Source organism: Lepidochelys kempii, chromosome 2 (genome assembly GCF_965140265.1).
Source record: "Lepidochelys kempii isolate rLepKem1 chromosome 2, rLepKem1.hap2, whole genome shotgun sequence".
In the NCBI taxonomy this organism is placed as follows: Eukaryota; Metazoa; Chordata; order Testudines; family Cheloniidae; genus Lepidochelys; species Lepidochelys kempii.
In genome coordinates, this window is record NC_133257.1 from 235,465,775 (window position 1) to 235,484,843 (window position 19,069).

Consider the following 19,069-nt stretch of genomic DNA (forward strand, 5'->3'; position numbering starts at 1 on the left):
GGAAACTTCCAGGTTCCAAAAGGACCACTGCATTGGCATAGGCCAGTGACCACTAGGCTAAACACTCGACTGCACTCCTGTGCCAGGGTCCATGGCAGAATAGGGATCACTGGAGAGGTAACGGAAGCGACTCCTCGGCTGAGAGGAGTACAACCCAACCGCCGAGTCAGACGACGAGCCTTCCTCTGGTGACCATAGAGGTGTAGTTCCCACTGGTGCTGGAGAACAGTACTGAAGTGAGGAGGTCTGCATCAGGGCCAACATCTTTGGTTTCCCTCTGAACAGTATCGTAGAGCTGAGAGCCAAATGGCAACTGGGGTCGACGTGCTCCCTCCTGCTCACCGGCACTTACACTGATGACTCCTGTACTGCTAGTGACGGCAGTGCTAAGAGTGCTTGCAGGTCTCTGGTGGCAGCAACCACCTGTAGCGTAGACCGTACTGCCGTGATGTTGGTGCCGCGCAGCCCCTCCAGTGCTGACGGTTCGTCCTGTACCCGGCTCAGTGGTACCCATGTTAGGGCTGGAGTCAAACAAAAGAAACAAATTCACAGCACAAAACAAAGGGGAATACCTTTTCCTACCCCCTCTCTGGGGGGTGTCTGGCCTTTTTATTGGATCTGTGGTGCCAGTCCTTCCTCTAAATAGGCAGGCAGTCAGGTAGCTTTCCCTGTAGGGAGAAGAGCAGCCTCCCACCCTGGAGAAGCCTTTCTCCCTGCTGCCACTAGCCGTACAACAGCTGCTCTCCTCCACTCTGACCAGCGGAGGGGTTTATTAAAGGTTTCAGGCAGTCCTCAACTGGACTCCAGTGTCCTTAGTTGACCTGGGATAACCCTTTTTCAACTTATAGAGGAAAGGGCCTTTATCATTCTAGGTCTCATATAAACTTGCCTTCCACCACTCTCTTACAGCTGTCCATTTTGACTTTGTCATACTTCTCTCTGCTGGGAGTCCCTTATGGTTCTGTTCTTGGCCCCATCATCCTCTTCTTCTGCTATTCCCTCTTCTTGGGTGATTTCATCTACTCCCAGAGGTGTGCTGACAACACCCAGTTACACTTTTTTACTCCAGATCTATGTATCATAATGTCAGACATTTCTTCTTGGATGTCTCATGGTCATCCCAATATCAACATGGCAAAAAGTGAGCTTACAATCTTTTCTCCCCAACTCTTTCCGCTTCCTTTATTCTGTATTGGGGTTAAAAAACATCACTATCTTCTCTGTTACTCAAGCTCATAACCAGGAGTTCACTTTCAGCTACTGCTTCTCATGCTCCATTCGCATCCAGCCTCCAAGTCAGTCACAGAGCTGCTGCTTCTACATTTCAGGACTTCAACCCCTTCCTTACTATTCTAACAGATAGACAAGCAATTTATCTCCTAATCATTTTTCCACTTCTGTTACTTCACTCTCCTCTTGGGTCTTGTGATACTAACTTGACCCTTTCTTATCTGTCCAAAATGCTGATGTCTTGCTGTCTCTTCAACCACATGTCCTCCTCTCCTCCAAACATACACTTCTTCACCCTCGAGTCATTTCACTAGTTCTTATTCTTCTGTTTTCAAACTTCTTGTCATCATTTTCAAGACTTTGTATCATGGGCTCCTTTTACATCTTCTTCTGATTACTCTACCAGTGACACCAACCATTGATACCATTTTTGTCTTCTTTCCTCTCAAACATCTCTGTGCAAAGAGCCTAATGCTCTTTCTCTTCCAAAATCTGTTATCACCACACTCATCTTATTGAAAGCATTTCTGCAAAACTTTAGAAAATCCCAAAGCAACCAAAAACATATGTATGCATTTGAGTAACCACGACACATGTATGCCTCAACTGAGTAATGATACAAGCATATCTGTAAATACTGTTTATCCTTGCACCTCCTCTTCCTGCTCTAAATTATATTCTCACTTGTCCATCCAGTTCATTATTTAGATGATAAAGGCCAGTTTTTCAAAGGTATCTAAGGGCGCAGATGAGGACATAGTGGAATTTTCAAAGTGCTTACCTGTCAGGAATCAGGGCCCGCAGCAGAGCCAGTCTCTGGGCAACCTTACAAGGGCAGCTGGCCTGTAATAGGCTGCCTGATTGGCTATGCCACCTGATTGGTGGGAACTGGGAAAAATCAGCAGACCAGCTCTTAAGCCCAACAGCAGCAATTTGGCAGCTACTCAAAGCATTTACCTCTGCTCACATCTTGTTCCAGTCCTGCCCCTGCCTTTCCTTGCTCCAGGTAACTCAGCTCTAACTGTCAGCTCTGATTCCTGACTTCAGCTTTGACCTTTAGGTTTGGCATCTAGCCTCTGACTTCAGCTCTGACCCTTGGTTTTGGCATCTGGCCTTGACTCCTATTCCTAGCTATAGACTCCAGCTCCAATCACTACTTTCTGGAGCAGCCACATTTTTCCAAGACAAATCAAGCCCTTTCTCCAATTTATCAGGGTTTCTTCAAAATTGCTGCTTGGAGGTTGAAAGATGCAAGATAGGAGGCTGACATGTGGACTGTTTCTTTCTTGGGAATGTCTGTCTCTTCTGATGTGGTTCAGATGGCCTCTGAGAGGTAAGGAATTGAGCAGGATGGGATCTCTGAACTGTCTGGGTCTTGCTGAGCTTTCTCTTGTAGGTGGGTGTATAAATAATAAGAGAACGTAAGGTAGCGCTGGAGTCCTTTAACGTTCACAGATTCGTCCGTGCTGTCCTCAAACAACTCGGACCCATCAACAGGAATGTCCTCCACCATATTCTGGACCTCTTTTGGAAATCTGGAGAGTTGAAGCCAGGAAGCCCCTCTCATAACTACCGCTGTAGCGACTGAATGGGCAGCACTATCAGTGGCATTGGGAGAGTCTTGTAGAGATGTTCTGCTGTTTTCCACATTCACTAACTACCAAGGAGTTAGGTGGAGAATGAGAAAATAAAAATTCAAAGTCCTTTGCTGGGACGTAATATTTCTTATCCGCTCTCTTGCACTTAGGTGAAACAGTAACTGGACTGTATCAGACGATCTTCACTGGGTCCAGAAGGGCTTAATTGACAGACAAAGCTATGTGGGCAGAGGAGGATGAATGGAGGAGAACAAGCAGCTTATGATGAGGTTCTTTATCATCCTTGAGAGGGATCTGCAAGGAGTGAGCAATTCTCTTGACCAGATCCTGGAACTGCTTAAAATCATCCACCAAGATGGAGGAGGAGGCATGGCAGCTTCATCTGGAAATGAAGATGAGATGTTGGCCATAGGAGAGACCTTTTAATCGGCTCGAGCTTCCCGCTCCTTGAAGGATTCCTCTTGATGGACAGGTCTCCTGGAGGGAGCAGGTGATGCAGGTTGCCTCTCTCTGCAACGAGAGGTGCTTGACACCCTGAAGAACTGTTGATGACAGGCTGCCCAAAGGTCCAAAATATGGCCAAGGAGAGGGTGCATAAGGCATAGGAGGAGGCACCTATGGGTGCTCATATACTGAGATGTTGTTTGCAATCTTGTGCCACTAGTAGTTATAGTCTCATTAGAGACTTCTGGGAAGGGGCCACTATATGAGTGAGGGGGAGATCCCTGAATTGATATTTGAAACACTGAGGCAAGGTCTTCATCAGAATCCTCTTCCTCAATCTCACTCTGGAATGGTGGAGCACTTGGAGAGATCTGAAGAGAAACTGTTAGTACTGTCAGCTTGTTGGAGCCAAGCAGCAGAGAATCAGGTGTCTCAGATACAGCCAGGTCCCAGGGAAAACAGAACTCCTGCAGTACTGAGTGAATGATCAGTACTGAGTCCACGGTCTGCACCGAGGTGATGGTACTGTGGGTCTCAGGTGCTTCGAGGCAAGTGTGTTCGGAGCCCAAGCAGGCTTCTTTGGAACTGAGAAAGGAGAGGAAGAGTTCTTGCCGCCTCGGTCTGCTAACAGTATTGATGAGCTCTCTGGGACCAAGGCATTGCCATCTTTTGGTCTAACGGTGGCCTGGGTACCTGAGGAACCAGTAGCCTCTTGGGTATCTCACTGAAGAGCACATGGTGCTGTAGTAGCTGAAGACATGTATGACCTCAGCTTCTTAGAGGTAGATTCCCTACCTTGTGAGCCAGGGAAATGGTCCTTTGAGGACTTCTGAGAGTAGTCTTGTATCTTTCTTTTAGATGCCTTGGAGGGGTGGGGCTCAAATATCATGGAGGTAGCAGATTTGCTTGGAGACCAGCATACGGGGGTGTCCCTTAGCCTGGGTCAGAAGCCGGGCGTAAAGAGATCTCCATCATGGAGATGAAGATTTATCTGTCTGTTTTTTCTGACTCTTAATTTCAGGCCAGACAGAAGTTACACTGCTGGGCAACATGTGACTCCTTGGGCCAAATTGATGCAGCAGAAGTGTCCATCGCTTACTGCGATTGCCTCCCGGCACGACAGACAACATTTGAAGCCTGGAGAACGAGCATAACCATCCAGTGAACAAGACCTACTAAGTAGTACCTATCTAAATATTATATGAGAGAATTTTTTTTTAAACTTTTAAAAATAGGAAGCTAAAACTACTACTGCTTACTAACTAATTAGACAAATGCTAAGAGCTACTAAAAGTAACTACTAGAATAAGAAAAGAGGACAAAGTTGAGGAAATCTCAATGGGGACAACTGCCCGAGCCCTGTCGCAGCCCGAAGGGGGAACTGAGGACTGTTCGCCCATTCAGAGCTATATAACAGCAGCAGCAGCATGGTCCAGAAGACTGACAAGCACACATGCATGAGCCACACAGACACTACTTTGAGAAATCTCCTATCAAAGGCACAAAGGGCACTAACACACACAGAGTGAAGTACCCGTAGGGGACACTACTCAAAGAAGGAGCTTTATTCTCACATGTTCAGGCCCATTAATCAAGAACCAATGGCTTATAAATACTTCAGTAGGCCTGAGAGGGATCAGTGACCAGAGCCTCGCTCATTCACTGACTGAAGTACCTTCTGTCTGAGTAGGAGACATTGTATACATAAAATTATCTAATCCCACTAATAAGGAAAAGAGAGTAGGAGATGCCTTTCCTAACATGCTTTGATGCAGCTAGTCTCAGACCTTGCACTCATCTGAAGTTTTGTATATAAAGAATTGGAAAGTTCCATTCCTTGGGGAATCTTTTTCTATTGATTAACGGAAAGAATAGAAAAAAAGCCTCCCCCCATTTCAAAATACTTAGATTTCTGGACCTTAGAAAATGGAAAGGGTACTCTCCCCTTCTACCACTGGAACCTAGACCTTTTAGGCTTAGGTCTTTTTCTGTACTGAGGAAAGAAAGGTTCTTGAGAAGAACTTTATGAGGTGCTATCTAATCTTTCTTCTTAGGCCAAGATTAAGAGGTTGGATAATTGCTTCTATAGACAACTCTTGAGAAGCATATTCCCAAAGTAGGGATTTTTTCATAGGTTCATTTTTCATGGGTGTGAAATAGCTAGTATAGCAATCTCTTCTATTCCGAATTGTTATATCTTGTTTCTCTATTTTAGTACCAAAAAAAATCAGGACATCCTGCACCAAAGTTTTTCAAAATTATGTTTCGTTTAGACTAGTTCTTATTAGCACAGTTCTAATATTAATTTGACTTTGCTAAACATCATTGCACATGCACACAATCACTTGAAATCCTGGCTCAGTCCCCACTTTTAAAGTCAAGTAGCTTGCAAGTATTCCAAGGCATACCAAAGCTATGTAATTCTCAAGGCGGCTGTATGTGGATTTCCTGCTGTTAATAATTTACTGCAGTTTGACATTGAACTGTCCAAACCTAGTCAAAAGCATTAGTCTTCCAAGTATAAGTGAATAAAACAAATTTGTAGTTTCTAGGCCAAACCACTTTTGAGATATGACAAGCCCCCTTCCCCTAAAAAAAGTTAAGAAACCTTCTAAACACAAATTGCACCTCATTTTTTAAATTCTCATGTCCCTGATACAACTTGTCTGTATTATTTCAAACCTTCCAGAAAAAATATTACTTATAATATAGAAACTAACATCTCTCCCTAGTCTATAGAAAGACCATAAACTATGTATTTTCTGTCCTGCTGTATTTTTATGTTCTTATCCAAGAGCACTGCAAGACCCCTGCTACTCTTGCTTCAGCAAAAAGATTTGAAATCCTAGTCACCCACTTTCCTGGGTCCTTTCCATTTCTGTGCTGTACTACACTACTACTCAGCCATCTTTGTGTATTTACAGAAGGCTGAAAATCACTTAACTTCCCAGTCCATAAAGCTTTCTGTATAGGCACTCCCAAGACTGGGATTTCAGATGCTTTTACTCTGCGGCAAACATGAACAGACCAGAATGCAGTAACTGAGGAGTTAGTACTGATTTCATACCCTTTTCATGTCCTTCATTCATGCCCATCTTTCTTTCAAAATACTTATACGGGCCCTCAACACTGCAGTACTCTCCTCCGCCTTTCTCAATTACCTGTCTCTGCACTACAATCACCTCTCCCCATGACACAATGGCTTTGGGCATGCAAGAGTTAAAAATCCCCCACATTTCCTGCGGGTGTAAATGGTCACTGCCCATTAACGTAGCATCTTCTTGTGACTCATTTCAAAAGGTACTTTTCTTTATACACCCTTGGCCCCAGCTGACAAGTTTTATCTGGAACTCTCAGGAACCAGTCAGTTTTTCACATCATTTAGCCAAACCAACTGCAAGTTTTCCCACTTTTCCCATTTGAAAACTTTTCCCTGATATAACTATGACACCCTTTAAATCAAATGCTGCAAAGAGAATAGGACGGTTCCATTGAAAAAGCTACTGGGTCCCAAAAGTTGCTTGCCAATTTCAATATCATATTACATTATTCAACTGTTCAAAAAAAAAAAAAAAGGGTTCTTGATCCAATAAACCCCACATTTCTATACAGTATTTGCAAAACTTTTATAAAGAGAACTGCCAGTACAGTTTTTAAATTTTGTTTTAAAATAGTAATAATTAAAAAATTGCTTCAGGATTAAGAAATTTTATGCCAACACCCAGTCCAGACTGAATTATTAGCACCAAGTAACAAACCACTGACAACAAAGTTGGATAACAGAAGCGCTGGCAGAACCTTAAACAAAGTGACTAAGAGGTTCAGTAAACGACAGTAAAAAAAAAAAAAATCTAATTAGCTAACTACTTTGTCATAAAAATGACAAATTAAAGTCTGCTGGACAACAGCCTTACTATATTTTTGATTTCAGTATTCTCTCCTTATTTTTAACTAAAATTGAATTAAGTCCTCTAGGTATCTGGAGTGAATTAGAGTCTTCATGCCTGCCAAATTTGATTACAATACAGTTTTTCACTCCCATAGTATCTTATCTGGAGAAAATGAAAAGGCAAACAGATGCAGAGTAAGTGACTTGGCTTCACTTTATCCTTCTTCGTCAAAAGAAATGATAGCAAAAATTACAAGTGCAGTATCTGGAGTTAAATTAATGTAATTCCAGTTGTAGAACAATGGCCCGTATCATGAATAAATCCCCAGTTAAGCCTTACATTGTGCATAAATAAAACAAACTTGGCTCTGAGAGAGATCAGAAACTACCTGGCAAAATGTTTGAATTTTCAAATTACTTTAAGAATTTCATGTTAAAATTCTCCGAGAATTGAAATTTAAATAATCTTGATAAAGCTACTAGCAAGCAGTGGAAAAAAAAATAGACATTTTATACTCACTTTGCACAATTGTGAATCAGAAAGGGATGCAGCAGCAAATTGTATAGAAACAAAAATTACTTTAGATACAGACACATTTTGCATTATTTAAATATCCTCCCTTAAGCCGAAATTGTTAAATATTTGGAATATTTTTGCATTTTATACTGTGAAATCACAAATTAAAAAATATCGTTCTAAAGCTAGTCACAGGATGTGGGTTTTTCCTGTTGTTACTTTATCATCAGAAGATTACTTTCAGATTTTCTGGGACTGGACCAACTCTTGAGCATGAATGAACTGAATGAAGTCTAAAAACTGACCATTGATAAAGTTTATGTAACTTTAAACATAATTACTGTGTATGTTAATATATTTGGGGGGGGGCAGCAGGGGAAAGGGTGCCAATGTTGGTGTGTACAAGAAAAATTCAGAAAAAAATGGATGTCTGCCAAATATTGAAACATATTGTCCAGAAAAATAACCGATTGTAAAGAACATCCTCTCTTCTTATATAACTTACCAGATGTTGTCAAACTGATTTAAAAAAAAAATACAACAAGCTTATGAGTCATAGGGTGCAACCACAGTTGAAAAAAATGTTTATTGGCTCTTTAATTAAAGCACATTGTGAAACCTGGAATAAACATTATTATTAAAGTAAGAGATATCTATAGAAATATAAGAATGCTCTTTTAAAAGTCTCTGCACATTTAACGCAATCCTTCTGTGCAGAAACTGAAATCAGCATTAATCAAAGAAATATACTTTACTGAACAGTTCAGTCAGTGGTGTACGTCCACAGACAGTATTGTGGAATCAGATTATTAAAGAAAGTCATTGGAAATGAATTCTTCATATGAAATTGCTTTATGCAGACAGAAAGAACAATGCATTGGTTAGGTGTGGAGAGGCAAGTGAGATGTCTGGACATGTTCATTGGAATAAAATTCAAGTATGAAATTAGGAGGGACAATACCTTTTAGCTCACAGTGATTACATGTTCAATTGAAATTTACCTAGTGATTTATAACAATTTTAAATGCCGCAATTGTGCAGGATTTCTATAATGAAAAGATATAAAATATAGTTTATATAAACACACAACCTCTGACCAGCAAGTAAATTCTGTGATAGAGTCCTAACTCTGAAAACAATGCTTAGACAGAATGTAGTCTTGTTAAAGGAAAAAGCACACTTCTTTTCTGCTAACTTTGTTTGCATTCTTTTCAAATTCATTGTTAGAACAATAACTGAGCAAGAAAAGTGAACTGCACTTGTTTATTCCGCAAGTTTCCCAGAATATATTCTCCACAAAACCAACATGCATCTCTCAAATTCCAGTGAATCAATCTCTTCTGTTACAGTGACAATTCCTACGTGTTACTAATTTTGATCTTGCAATCAATGACTTTTTATATAAAAACAATTTCCAACAATCTGGATTATTTCCATTTTAAATACTTGCGCTCAGTATTTAGCAAATCATGTTTTAGTGTGTTTTTAACTAAGATAACACATTTTACATAATATTTACAGTAACTCTAGAACTGAGCCTAACCATGCTTAGCTATCAAATATCCCAATACTAGTAAACGTATAGAATAAAATGAGATGCAACTCCCTTTACCACTTTCTCCCTTGGAATAGCTGGGTATAGTTTGTTTTCTTTTGCAAACTGAAAAAGAATATTAAATGCAGGAAAGCCTTTTTCAACAAGAATCCATATGAACATAAAGACAGGTTTCAGAGTAGCAGCCGTGTTAGTCTGTATCCGCAAAAAGAAAAGGAGGACTTGTGGCACCTTAGAGACTAACCAATTGATTTGAACATAAGCTTTCGTGAGCTACACGCATCCGATGAAGTGAGCTGTAGCTCACGAAAGCTTATGCTCAAATAAATTGGTTAGTCTCTAAGGTGCTACTAGTACTCCTTTTCTTTTTATGAACATAAAGAAATTGTTGAGGCAGGGAGGGGGAAGTGCTAAAACATTTTCCTTCCACCCCCCAATAATTCCTATGATTATACTATTTTGTATCATTAACATACTGGATTTTATCCAGTTAAGAAAAGTTTATGCCACAGGTTATGTACATAGGGTATGTTTAGATTACTAATTCAAATACAACTTTTTAAAGGGCTGTTAACGGGTGTGCAAAAATACTGAAGCAGTAAAAAAATCAAACAACTGTGTAATCTAATAAGTGTTCTTACTGTTTCTTTATTAGTTTAAAGGAAACTAGAGCCTAGTAACAATATACCTCATACAATTCAAAACAAAGCAGTTGTTGTTATAGTTATTTACTTGGCATTTGCTTCCTTCAGGAAGTTATTGAGAACAGCTGTATGCAGCACATAATTACATTTTCCAAAGTAATACAACAGGTAAATTAACAAACTTCTTTCAAAAACGCTGTTTAAGGAAAACAGAAAGTCTCTAGAGTCTGCAATATTTATGATGCTGACTTGTTTTTTTAGGATAATGAGTTGTTGTTATAAATGTTTACTGTTTTTATAGTAGGGCTCTTCTAAACAGTTATTTCTGCATTCCTAAATAGGACAATTCTCTATAGAAATGTCTTAACTTTGTAAAAATTTTACGAAAACCAAACTTATATTGGAATAACTGCCAGGCAAACATTAAACTTTTGTACTTTATTATTTTTAATTATGGAAATATGCCCTTGAAAACATTGTTAATTCTGTGACTTATGTCCCATACAAATAAAAGGATGCAGTTTAGAAACTGAAGCCTCACCACCATTGTTTTCTTTCAATTAAAATTCAGTATATTAAACACAGTTGAGTACATCCATACATATATGACACACCATTATCACCACATCTCGAAAGTTCAAATCAAGAGAGTGTCCTCTAAAGGTTTATTTCATAACATCATTAAGATTCAGTGTACACTGTAGTTCAAAATATTCTAATGGAGCAGATAATAGTGGTCTGTCAGAAATACACAAACTCATTTGAAACCTAACAGTGTATGAATTAAAACTGAACATTAGAGTTGGATTTTATTTGAACTAAAGTGATGCTGAACTTTCTGGTTAATACATTTTTGCAGCATTACAAAATCAAATTTAAAACACAATGTAAAGTTATGGCTGAGCAACTGTATATGACATTCCAAGGTATACAAACTGTAAAAATGACAAATGATTTAGTGTGACTGACTAAATGTAGAAAAGGTGTATTCACAAGTTTGTAGGAAGATAAGTTATTAGTCACAAGACACAGTATGTTGTAATTTAAAAGCCCAATGCTTCATATTTAGAGAAGAGCACTCACTTTTGAATACCAAAGTCAATATCCTTAGAGGAAACCACTTTTTATACTGAGATGAAAGAAACATAAGTCTACTAAATTAGTTTTCAGGGAGACGTTTCAAGGATTGTAGTCCAATTTCTAGTTCACTGAATTTACAGATCTTCAGGCTAGGATGCTACTACTTCAGACTTTGTATTTTCCTTTGCCGTTGTCATTGATAACACATATGTGCTGAAACAACACAACACAGATTGCAACAGTATAATTAATTATTGAATTGTCTTTAATCAGAAATATATTTGATTTTGACCAGCTAAATGGTCTAGTGATTAGTACTCTGCACTTTAGAGACCTAGATTTGAGTCATGATCCCAATTTCTCAGGCTGTGTTTACACTAGGAATTTTTGGACTAATTCCCAACTGGTGAAGCTCCACTACTGGTAGTACCAGTAGAGGTGCTAGACAAGTCTCAGGCCTCTTATCACTGATTCACTGAGAACAGGGATAGAAGACACAGTAGTAAAACACCTCAGCTATCCGAGCCGTATCTACATTACATCTTCCACTGTTTGAGCTTCACTTATTGGGAATTACAGATCTGAAAAATCCTAGTATAGTCAAGACGTCACTCTTCAGGCTCACAGAAGATGGTAGTGTGGCAGAAGTGACTCATTCAGCTCTTGGGAGGTGGGGGGAAGAGATCTCAAGAGAAGGGGGAGGAAAGAATTGCTCACAATGATAAACAATGACTCCTCTAGGAATGGTGTCTGAGGTTCTAAAGGGAGTTCTATTTAGTGCTCTTCTGCTGGAAGGACCATGGCCATAACATAAAGCCTCAAGGGAGAGGAAAATAACAGGCTCTTCAAGGCTCCAACAAACTGAAAAATATATCTTGTTTATAGCTGAAAACACTTACATTTAGATCTCTGAAGTGCTCGTTGTAGTCTAAGGCATAACCTACCACAAATAAATTTGGAATTTCAAATCCATAATCTATATGGGGAAAAATAAATAGTATAAAAGTAAATATCCATTAAACAAACAATAAAGCTACTTAATGTACTAGTTCTCTTAATAAGAAAACGTATACATACAGAGCCAAATTCTGGCTATGTTAACTTTTGGCCCTTAGAGAAGTACAAATCATTATTACTTATGTGAGATTTAATTCTGGTCAGTTGTGGCCCCATGCCACAGATTATTTGGGTCTGGAGCACGAATGATCTGTGCCAACGGGCGGGAGGAGATGATACACAGGGGCAGTTGTCAAATCAGTGGCATAATACACTGCAATTTTGTAGCCCTATTATCTTGCCCTAAGATATCTCTCTGTGGTTCCAGGTGTGGAAGGAGCCAGAATCAAGGCAGAAAAGTTCTGCCCAAGTTGGGTTGCAGCTTCTTAAGCATGAATGTGTAAAGCCAATCTATACTTCATTACAGAGGAAACAAAGAAAGATTCTTTTTAGTGAATAATTCATAGGTAATAATTTATAGCCCTATATATGGGTCTATGTATTCTCTTTTGGGAACAGCAAATATTATTATATTACAATAGCATCAAAAATGTGCCAGGTGCTGTATAAACTAAGTGCCAGGTGCTGTATAAACTAAGACCCCGTCCTGCAACGAGTAAAGCACATGCCTAAATTTAAGTATGTGAATAGACACATTAAGTGAATGAGACTATTCACATGCTGAAAGCTAAATGCAAGTGTAAGTCTTTGTACGTGTGGCGTTTAGTACAGGATCAGCCCCATACAGGAAGATCTAGACCCTGCTCCAAATTGCTCACAATATAAAAAACAAGGCCAGAATCTTCAAGACACACAAACAGGTGGGCATACAAATGTTACATACACACAAACAAGAGGGTTTGCACCTATTAATGTCTGTGGATAAACTACCTCTGGAAGAGCAAATACAGCTAACTGGAAGCACAACTGGAAGCACAAGCACTAGGGAAGATTTAAGGAGACAGTGACCCCAAATATTTTGTACTCTTGGGGTTAGTTCTCCAGCAGTACAAATTAATAAGAGAACAAATCATATCTGCTTCTTGTTACTTTTTACTTGAAGTTTGTCATATGCACATACCTTTTTTTAACAATATGTTAAAATACGTGTTTAAGTTGTTCCCTAAGCAAGTGTCTTATTGAAGATTATATTTTACTTACATATTTAACCATAGTGGGTCCCATGAAATATATACTTAATATCACGGCCCAAATTTCATACATCAAAAGAGAGTCAAGAAACCAAAATGATGTATAGAAAGAGCCTCAGGGTGGAATGACTTGGTCATAGACCAGGATACTATGCTAGAAACACAGGTCACAGCAGACATGCATTCTCCCTAGTGCAGTCCATGCCAGACCTCCAAGCATATTTCACCCCACAATAGCCTCCCTCTCCCCCAAATTCCAAACAAATATCCTCCCATGGACAGTGTCACACTTCCTCAAGACACTCACCTACCCTCTTTGCAAGATCTCTTCATTTCACCATCTACCTAGTGCAGGCAGACCCCCTTTCTTCTCCTTTTCCCGAATAAACAGACACCTACTCTCCTCCTCAGTAGCAAGTGCTGGTGGGTCTTCCCCATGCAGATCCAGCTCCCTCAAATTTTAGCTCACATGCCTATTATTCATTGTGTCCTTTACTCTAACGAACCTACTATCATGGTAGTAGCTTGGTTCCTCCCCTATCATCTTCCCCCTGATCGACCTTATTATTCATAGTGTGGTATCAGCATTTCAAAGAAGTGCATGCTGACTGACAGCAGAGCAGCAAACGGCAGACAAATGATCAGAGAAAGAAAAAAAGGAAATCATGTGCTTTTTTGGTAGGTTACTTATAATTATCACTGTCTATCAAATAAACAAACTAAGCTTTAAATAAGGATACTTGTTTTAACAAAATTGTTTTGTTATTGTCATCAAACTCAACAGCTTGCAAATAACGATGCTACAAAAGACATAACTTTCCGTTTAGAAGGAAACTGGTGGCTCTTTTAAGGACATAATGTGGGGTGGGAAGAAAAGGACTTGCTAACCCACACTGTTACCAAAGATAGAAGGGAAAGCACTTGCTTGTCATAGGTAAATTAATGATTTTCTCGTAAAGTTTTCAGCAGGGAACACAAGACTAAAAAAAACTGTTTAGGGTGTTAGTAGCCAGGGTATACTAATGAGGTCAGTCCTTCCAAACTGCAGCAGTCTCTATCATGACTATGCAGTCCCTAGTCTCACTGGCCAGGAGATTACTCACTGCAGAAGCTAAAACCCTGCACAGTGGTGGTAGAATAGCATACAATGCTACTGTTAGAGCTGTGTTAGATTATTGGATCATGATGTAAAGAAAATTCTCACAAGAGCACTTACAGTCAGGTCTGTACCCATCAGGTTGGGATGTTCTTTTCACCAACAAACTATCATTAAAAAAAAAGATTTTTTAATATAAAAAGTTGGATTTGTCTGGAGAACTTACATCAAAAAATATATTCATTTTCTCCAAATATCTCAGAACGGTAAGGATTCCCACTCCATTTCTGCTTCTCCTCTCTAGAATATCAATGTCCTCCTAGCAGAGAAGAGATGCATGCTTCCCTACAAAGTCCATCAGTGCCATCACTCTTTAAATAGCTAATGGGTTAACTGCAAAACAGTACAAAAGGATTTCTTCTCCTCTTCTCCACCCCCATCTTAGTGACTCAGACAGCTGTCTCTGTAGAGCTCCCAGAAAGATAGTGTAGTGCAACACGATTAAATCAGACTTGATCCTCCACAGGAAATCATGTTGTGCCACCATTAGAGTAACCATTTATTTTCTTTTAATAGTTAAACATGACTTCTGTGAATATTTTACTCACCTTGCCACCTTAATCATCTTTGGCTTGTATTTTTCTATGTTATTAAGCAGAGCCTTCATAGTCCTCCCAGTTCCAATAATATCCTTTGCAAAACATGAAAAATATATTAAGGAAAAAATAATCATGGAACAGGAAACTTGAGTAAAATTAGAACTCTTTCATATTTTTATTTCTGGGGAAATTATGGTTTTGTTTTCTTCCCCTAATGTACCGGAAGTAATATCCGGAAAAAGTTGGAGAAGCGGTTCAATTCTTTGAACGAGGCACCCTCCCCACTTGGATACAATTCAAGAGAAATACAAACCGGTTGGAGGATTGCCTGCTTTCTGCTAAATTCTGCCCTTGGATGCACTAGTGGGGATTCTGCTGACTTCAGTGGGCACTGCATACACATAACCATCAGATTTCTTATATCAAGCCCATGATCATAGTATCTCAGCACTTGTGCATCCAAGGACAAAATTTAGCCTTAAGAAGCATTTTCTCATGTAATCATAGAAATGTAGGGTTTGAAGGGACATCAAGAGGTTATCTAGTCCAGCTCTAAGACAGGACCAAAAATACCTAGACCTTCTCTGAAAGTTGTTGGTCTAATCCGTTCTTAAAAACTTCCAATGATGGAGATTCCACAGCCTTCCTTGGAAGCCTATTGCAGAGTTTTACTACTTTTATAGTTAGAAAGTTTTTCCTAATATCTAACCTAAAACTCCCTTGCTAGAGATTAAGCCCTTTATGCCTTGTCCTACCTTCAGTGGATATGGATAACAATGAATCACCATCCTCTTTATAACAATCCTTAATATATTTGAAGACTATTTCAAGTTCCACATTAGTCTTTTTTCATAAGACTAAACATGCCTTTTTTTTTTAACCTTTCCTCATAGCTCAGCTTTTCTACACCTTTTATCTTTTTTTTTGTAGCTCTCCTCTGGACTCTCTCCAATTTGTTCACATCTTTTTTAAACTGTGGTGCCCAGAATTGGACATAGTACTCCAGCTGAGGCATCACCAGTGTCAAGTACAGCGGGACAGCTACCTTCCATGTTTTACATAGGACACTCTTGATAAGACATCCTAGAATAAGAACCCCTTTTCACAACTGCATCACATTATTGGTTCATAGGCAATTTGTGATCCACTATAACACCCAGATCCTTTTCTGCAGTGCTACCAGATAACCAATTATTCCCCATTTCGTATCTATGTATTTTATTTTTCATTCCTAAGTTAAATACTTTTTACTTTATTGAATTTCATCATGCTAATTTCAGACCAATTCTCCAATTTGTCAAAGTTGTTTTAAATTCTAATCCCATCCCCCAAAGTGCTTGCAACTCCTCCCAGCTTGGTGTCATACACAAATTTTATATGCATACTCTCCACTCCAAGTCATTAAAGTTAATATTCAATACTACCAGACCAAGGGCAGACTCCTGTCGGATCCCACTTAATACATCCTCCCAGTTTGACAATGAACCAGTGATAACTGCTCTTTGAGTATAGTTTTTCAACCAGTTATCTACTCTCCTTATAGTAAATTCATCTAGACCATATTTCCCTAGTTTGCTTATGAGATGGTCATGTGGGACTGAGTCGAAAGCCATTCCAAAATCATGATGTACAATATCTACCCATTTTAATATAATTTGCTGTAGATTTTTTTTATCCTTTAGGAAAGTGTGGGGCTAAACCAACCCGATTACAGAACGGGCCTCACCTGAGAAGAATCAGGCAATTCTTGTGTAAAAAGGACCCACGGTTAAGTAGCGATAAAGCCCAGAGGGGGAAAGAGCTGGAGGGAGGTTCCTATAAAGGCAGGAAGCTCAGAGCAGGAAGTGGCCCAAAGTCAGCAGGGGAAAGTGCTCCAGGCAGGAAGGCCTGGGAGAAACCCTGATAGAACTTGCTGCCCCAGAGAAAGTGGAAGTCTCTGTTGTGTTAAGACATTTTTGGACTTTTAGTTTTGGACAACTGAGACCCCGGATGGGGAGGACCAAAGACTGAGACCGGGCTGACTGGATGGGTTATTAAGAAAGATACCACCACAGCACTGGATGACTGTTGGCAGGGAGTGTTAACACAGTGAGATAGCCGCAATGCCAAGCCTGGCCATGTGGGGTTCCCTAGTATCGGGGGGACTGTATAATCACTGTTGAAGAAACAAGTGCTACACAATACCAAGGATCCTGCTTTATTATTCATACAATCAATGGATCTCTTTACTTTTTGATTTTTCCTTTCACACTGACAAATTCAAAATCCTGCCCACTATTAAATTCCCTCATGTCACCTTCCATGCTGCTTACCCTCATAACTCTTCCCCTCATGGGCAGCCTTAGCTGGTATGCTAATCACATACGGATGTGTTTACAAATATGGCCTATGTGGCTTTCTTCCCTGTAACGTATATGCTACATTTAAAGATAACTACAGATACAGACAGAGCTTTTGAAGTTCCTTCCAGCTGATATCTGCTTTCCACCACCTCTCTCTCTCAAGATCACTGCTTCAAGCTAGCCACTTTCCTTTGAAGTGCTGGCATGATGGAACACTCCAGAATGAACAGAGCTGATAATCAGTCATGGTCACTTCAAAGAAAGACAGTCTGAACCAGTCTGTGAACAAGCCATACACAGCATTGAAGCCGTGAGGGATATCCAGGACCATATCATTTTACCAGTTCCATCCCAAAGCCATGCAATCAGGGAGCTTAGGACAGCCTCTACTGTCCCCCAAACTACTGAACCACTAGCAGAAGAAAGCAGCAATTTGTGAGGACATCAATCAAAAAAGAGCAGGTGATGCAGCCAGGAAGTTTCCTGGGCACAAGAGACTGGATCCTGCACTAACCCGTGAGAGCAGCACAAATATGGTGTCATCAGTAAGCCTATCCGAGGTGGTGGAGGGGTCAACACCCAAATAAAATGCTTCCTTTCTTTATTGCCCTCCCACATCGTGAAGGGTGAACATTACCACTGACAGTATTTTAGGACTTTATTATCTATGTATAATATTATATGACTAGCCACTTTACCTCCACAATTAACACACTCTGAAACAAAACAAAAGAAACTCAGTTATACAGGATTGTATACAAGAAGTAATGCAAAATGAATCATAATACATGCTAATTAAAATAAATAAGCATTTATAAAAAATAAACGTTAAAGCTAAATTAGGGCCCTTGTGCAGCTGTGCAACAGGTTGGGGCAGAAACAGCCTCCGTATTATTTTATGGCCTGAATAAGAGACAGCCCCAATTGCAGGCACAGCATTCACAGGCTATTGCCCTCCCCAACTGTGTGACAGGCAGCAGAGCTCGTCATCTACGCACGAAGGGGTATAGCAGCAGGTAGTGCAATTAGATGGGAGAGATTCAACTGGGAGTATTGTGCTCAAAAGCTGTAGTAGGCTGTTCATAATATAGCCAAAGATAAATATTCTGAATACTATGTACTAGTGAGAAATTAGTCGTTGAAAGCTTCCAGTCTCCTAAACATAAAAAAAATTTGCTTTAATCTTTTTTTTTTTTAAAGGCACATAACATTTGTCCTCAGAAATGTCAACCTTTATATAATCATGTCACCTGAGGTCACTCAGGTTTATAAGTGTCTTGTAACGGAGGTGACAGAAATATGGATTACGAAAGCTTGTTCTTTAAGAAATATCAGAGATGCTATATTTTATATCTAAATTGATACATCATATATACATAATACACATAAAAACTATGTTAAAAGAACATTGTTAAGGTTGAAAAGTCAAGTACCCAAGAGTTAAGAAATGCACAGGCAACCTTAATGCTAGCAACTTTAATTCTGCCCCCTTTCAGATATGCATTATTGTTATGCTGGGGGTTGGCATGAGGCTGTTGGGCATGATGGTCATCTTGCATTTAAGCTAAATGAGGGAATACTTAAATGCCCATTTCTTTAGTGATAGCTGAAACAATGGAAAACCACTGCCTAAGGAATAAATTGCATGCAAGCTTGGGTGGCTGGACCATGTAGATTAAGGGTTTTCCTGGGAGTCTGATAATGTGTATGGGGGGGAACTGATTTGATTGCATCGGTGTGTCTGCCAGCAGAAGCCGACAAAGAAGGCAGCAGAAAAGCTAAAGAGGCAAGAAAAGCACTTGATAATATTGCTCTGAAAGAGTGAATAGGGAATTTTTTTTGGCAGAGTGCTGGTTAGTAATAGGCTTCTAACTGTGAGCAGAGAAACTAACTCCTATTGTTAGATTTCTTACTGCTTTCAGGGAAAC

At 39.6% G+C, this 19,069-nt stretch overlaps 1 protein-coding gene across 1 annotated transcript in view; it reads right to left on the bottom strand.

Annotated features, from left to right (window-relative positions):
• Positions 1-10,710: 10,710 nt before the first annotated feature.
• Positions 10,711-19,069, bottom strand: part of PRTFDC1 (phosphoribosyl transferase domain containing 1) — a 67,084-nt gene continuing 58,725 nt past the window's right edge. The window contains exons 5-9 of the mRNA XM_073329573.1: positions 17,840-17,857; positions 14,809-14,891; positions 14,321-14,367; positions 11,857-11,933; positions 10,711-11,170 (exon numbers count right to left, since the gene is read on the bottom strand). Coding sequence (XP_073185674.1) covers positions 11,123-11,170; positions 11,857-11,933; positions 14,321-14,367; positions 14,809-14,891; positions 17,840-17,857 — 273 coding nt within the window. The 3' untranslated portion in view covers positions 10,711-11,122. The remainder of the gene's footprint in view (positions 11,171-11,856; positions 11,934-14,320; positions 14,368-14,808; positions 14,892-17,839; positions 17,858-19,069) is intronic.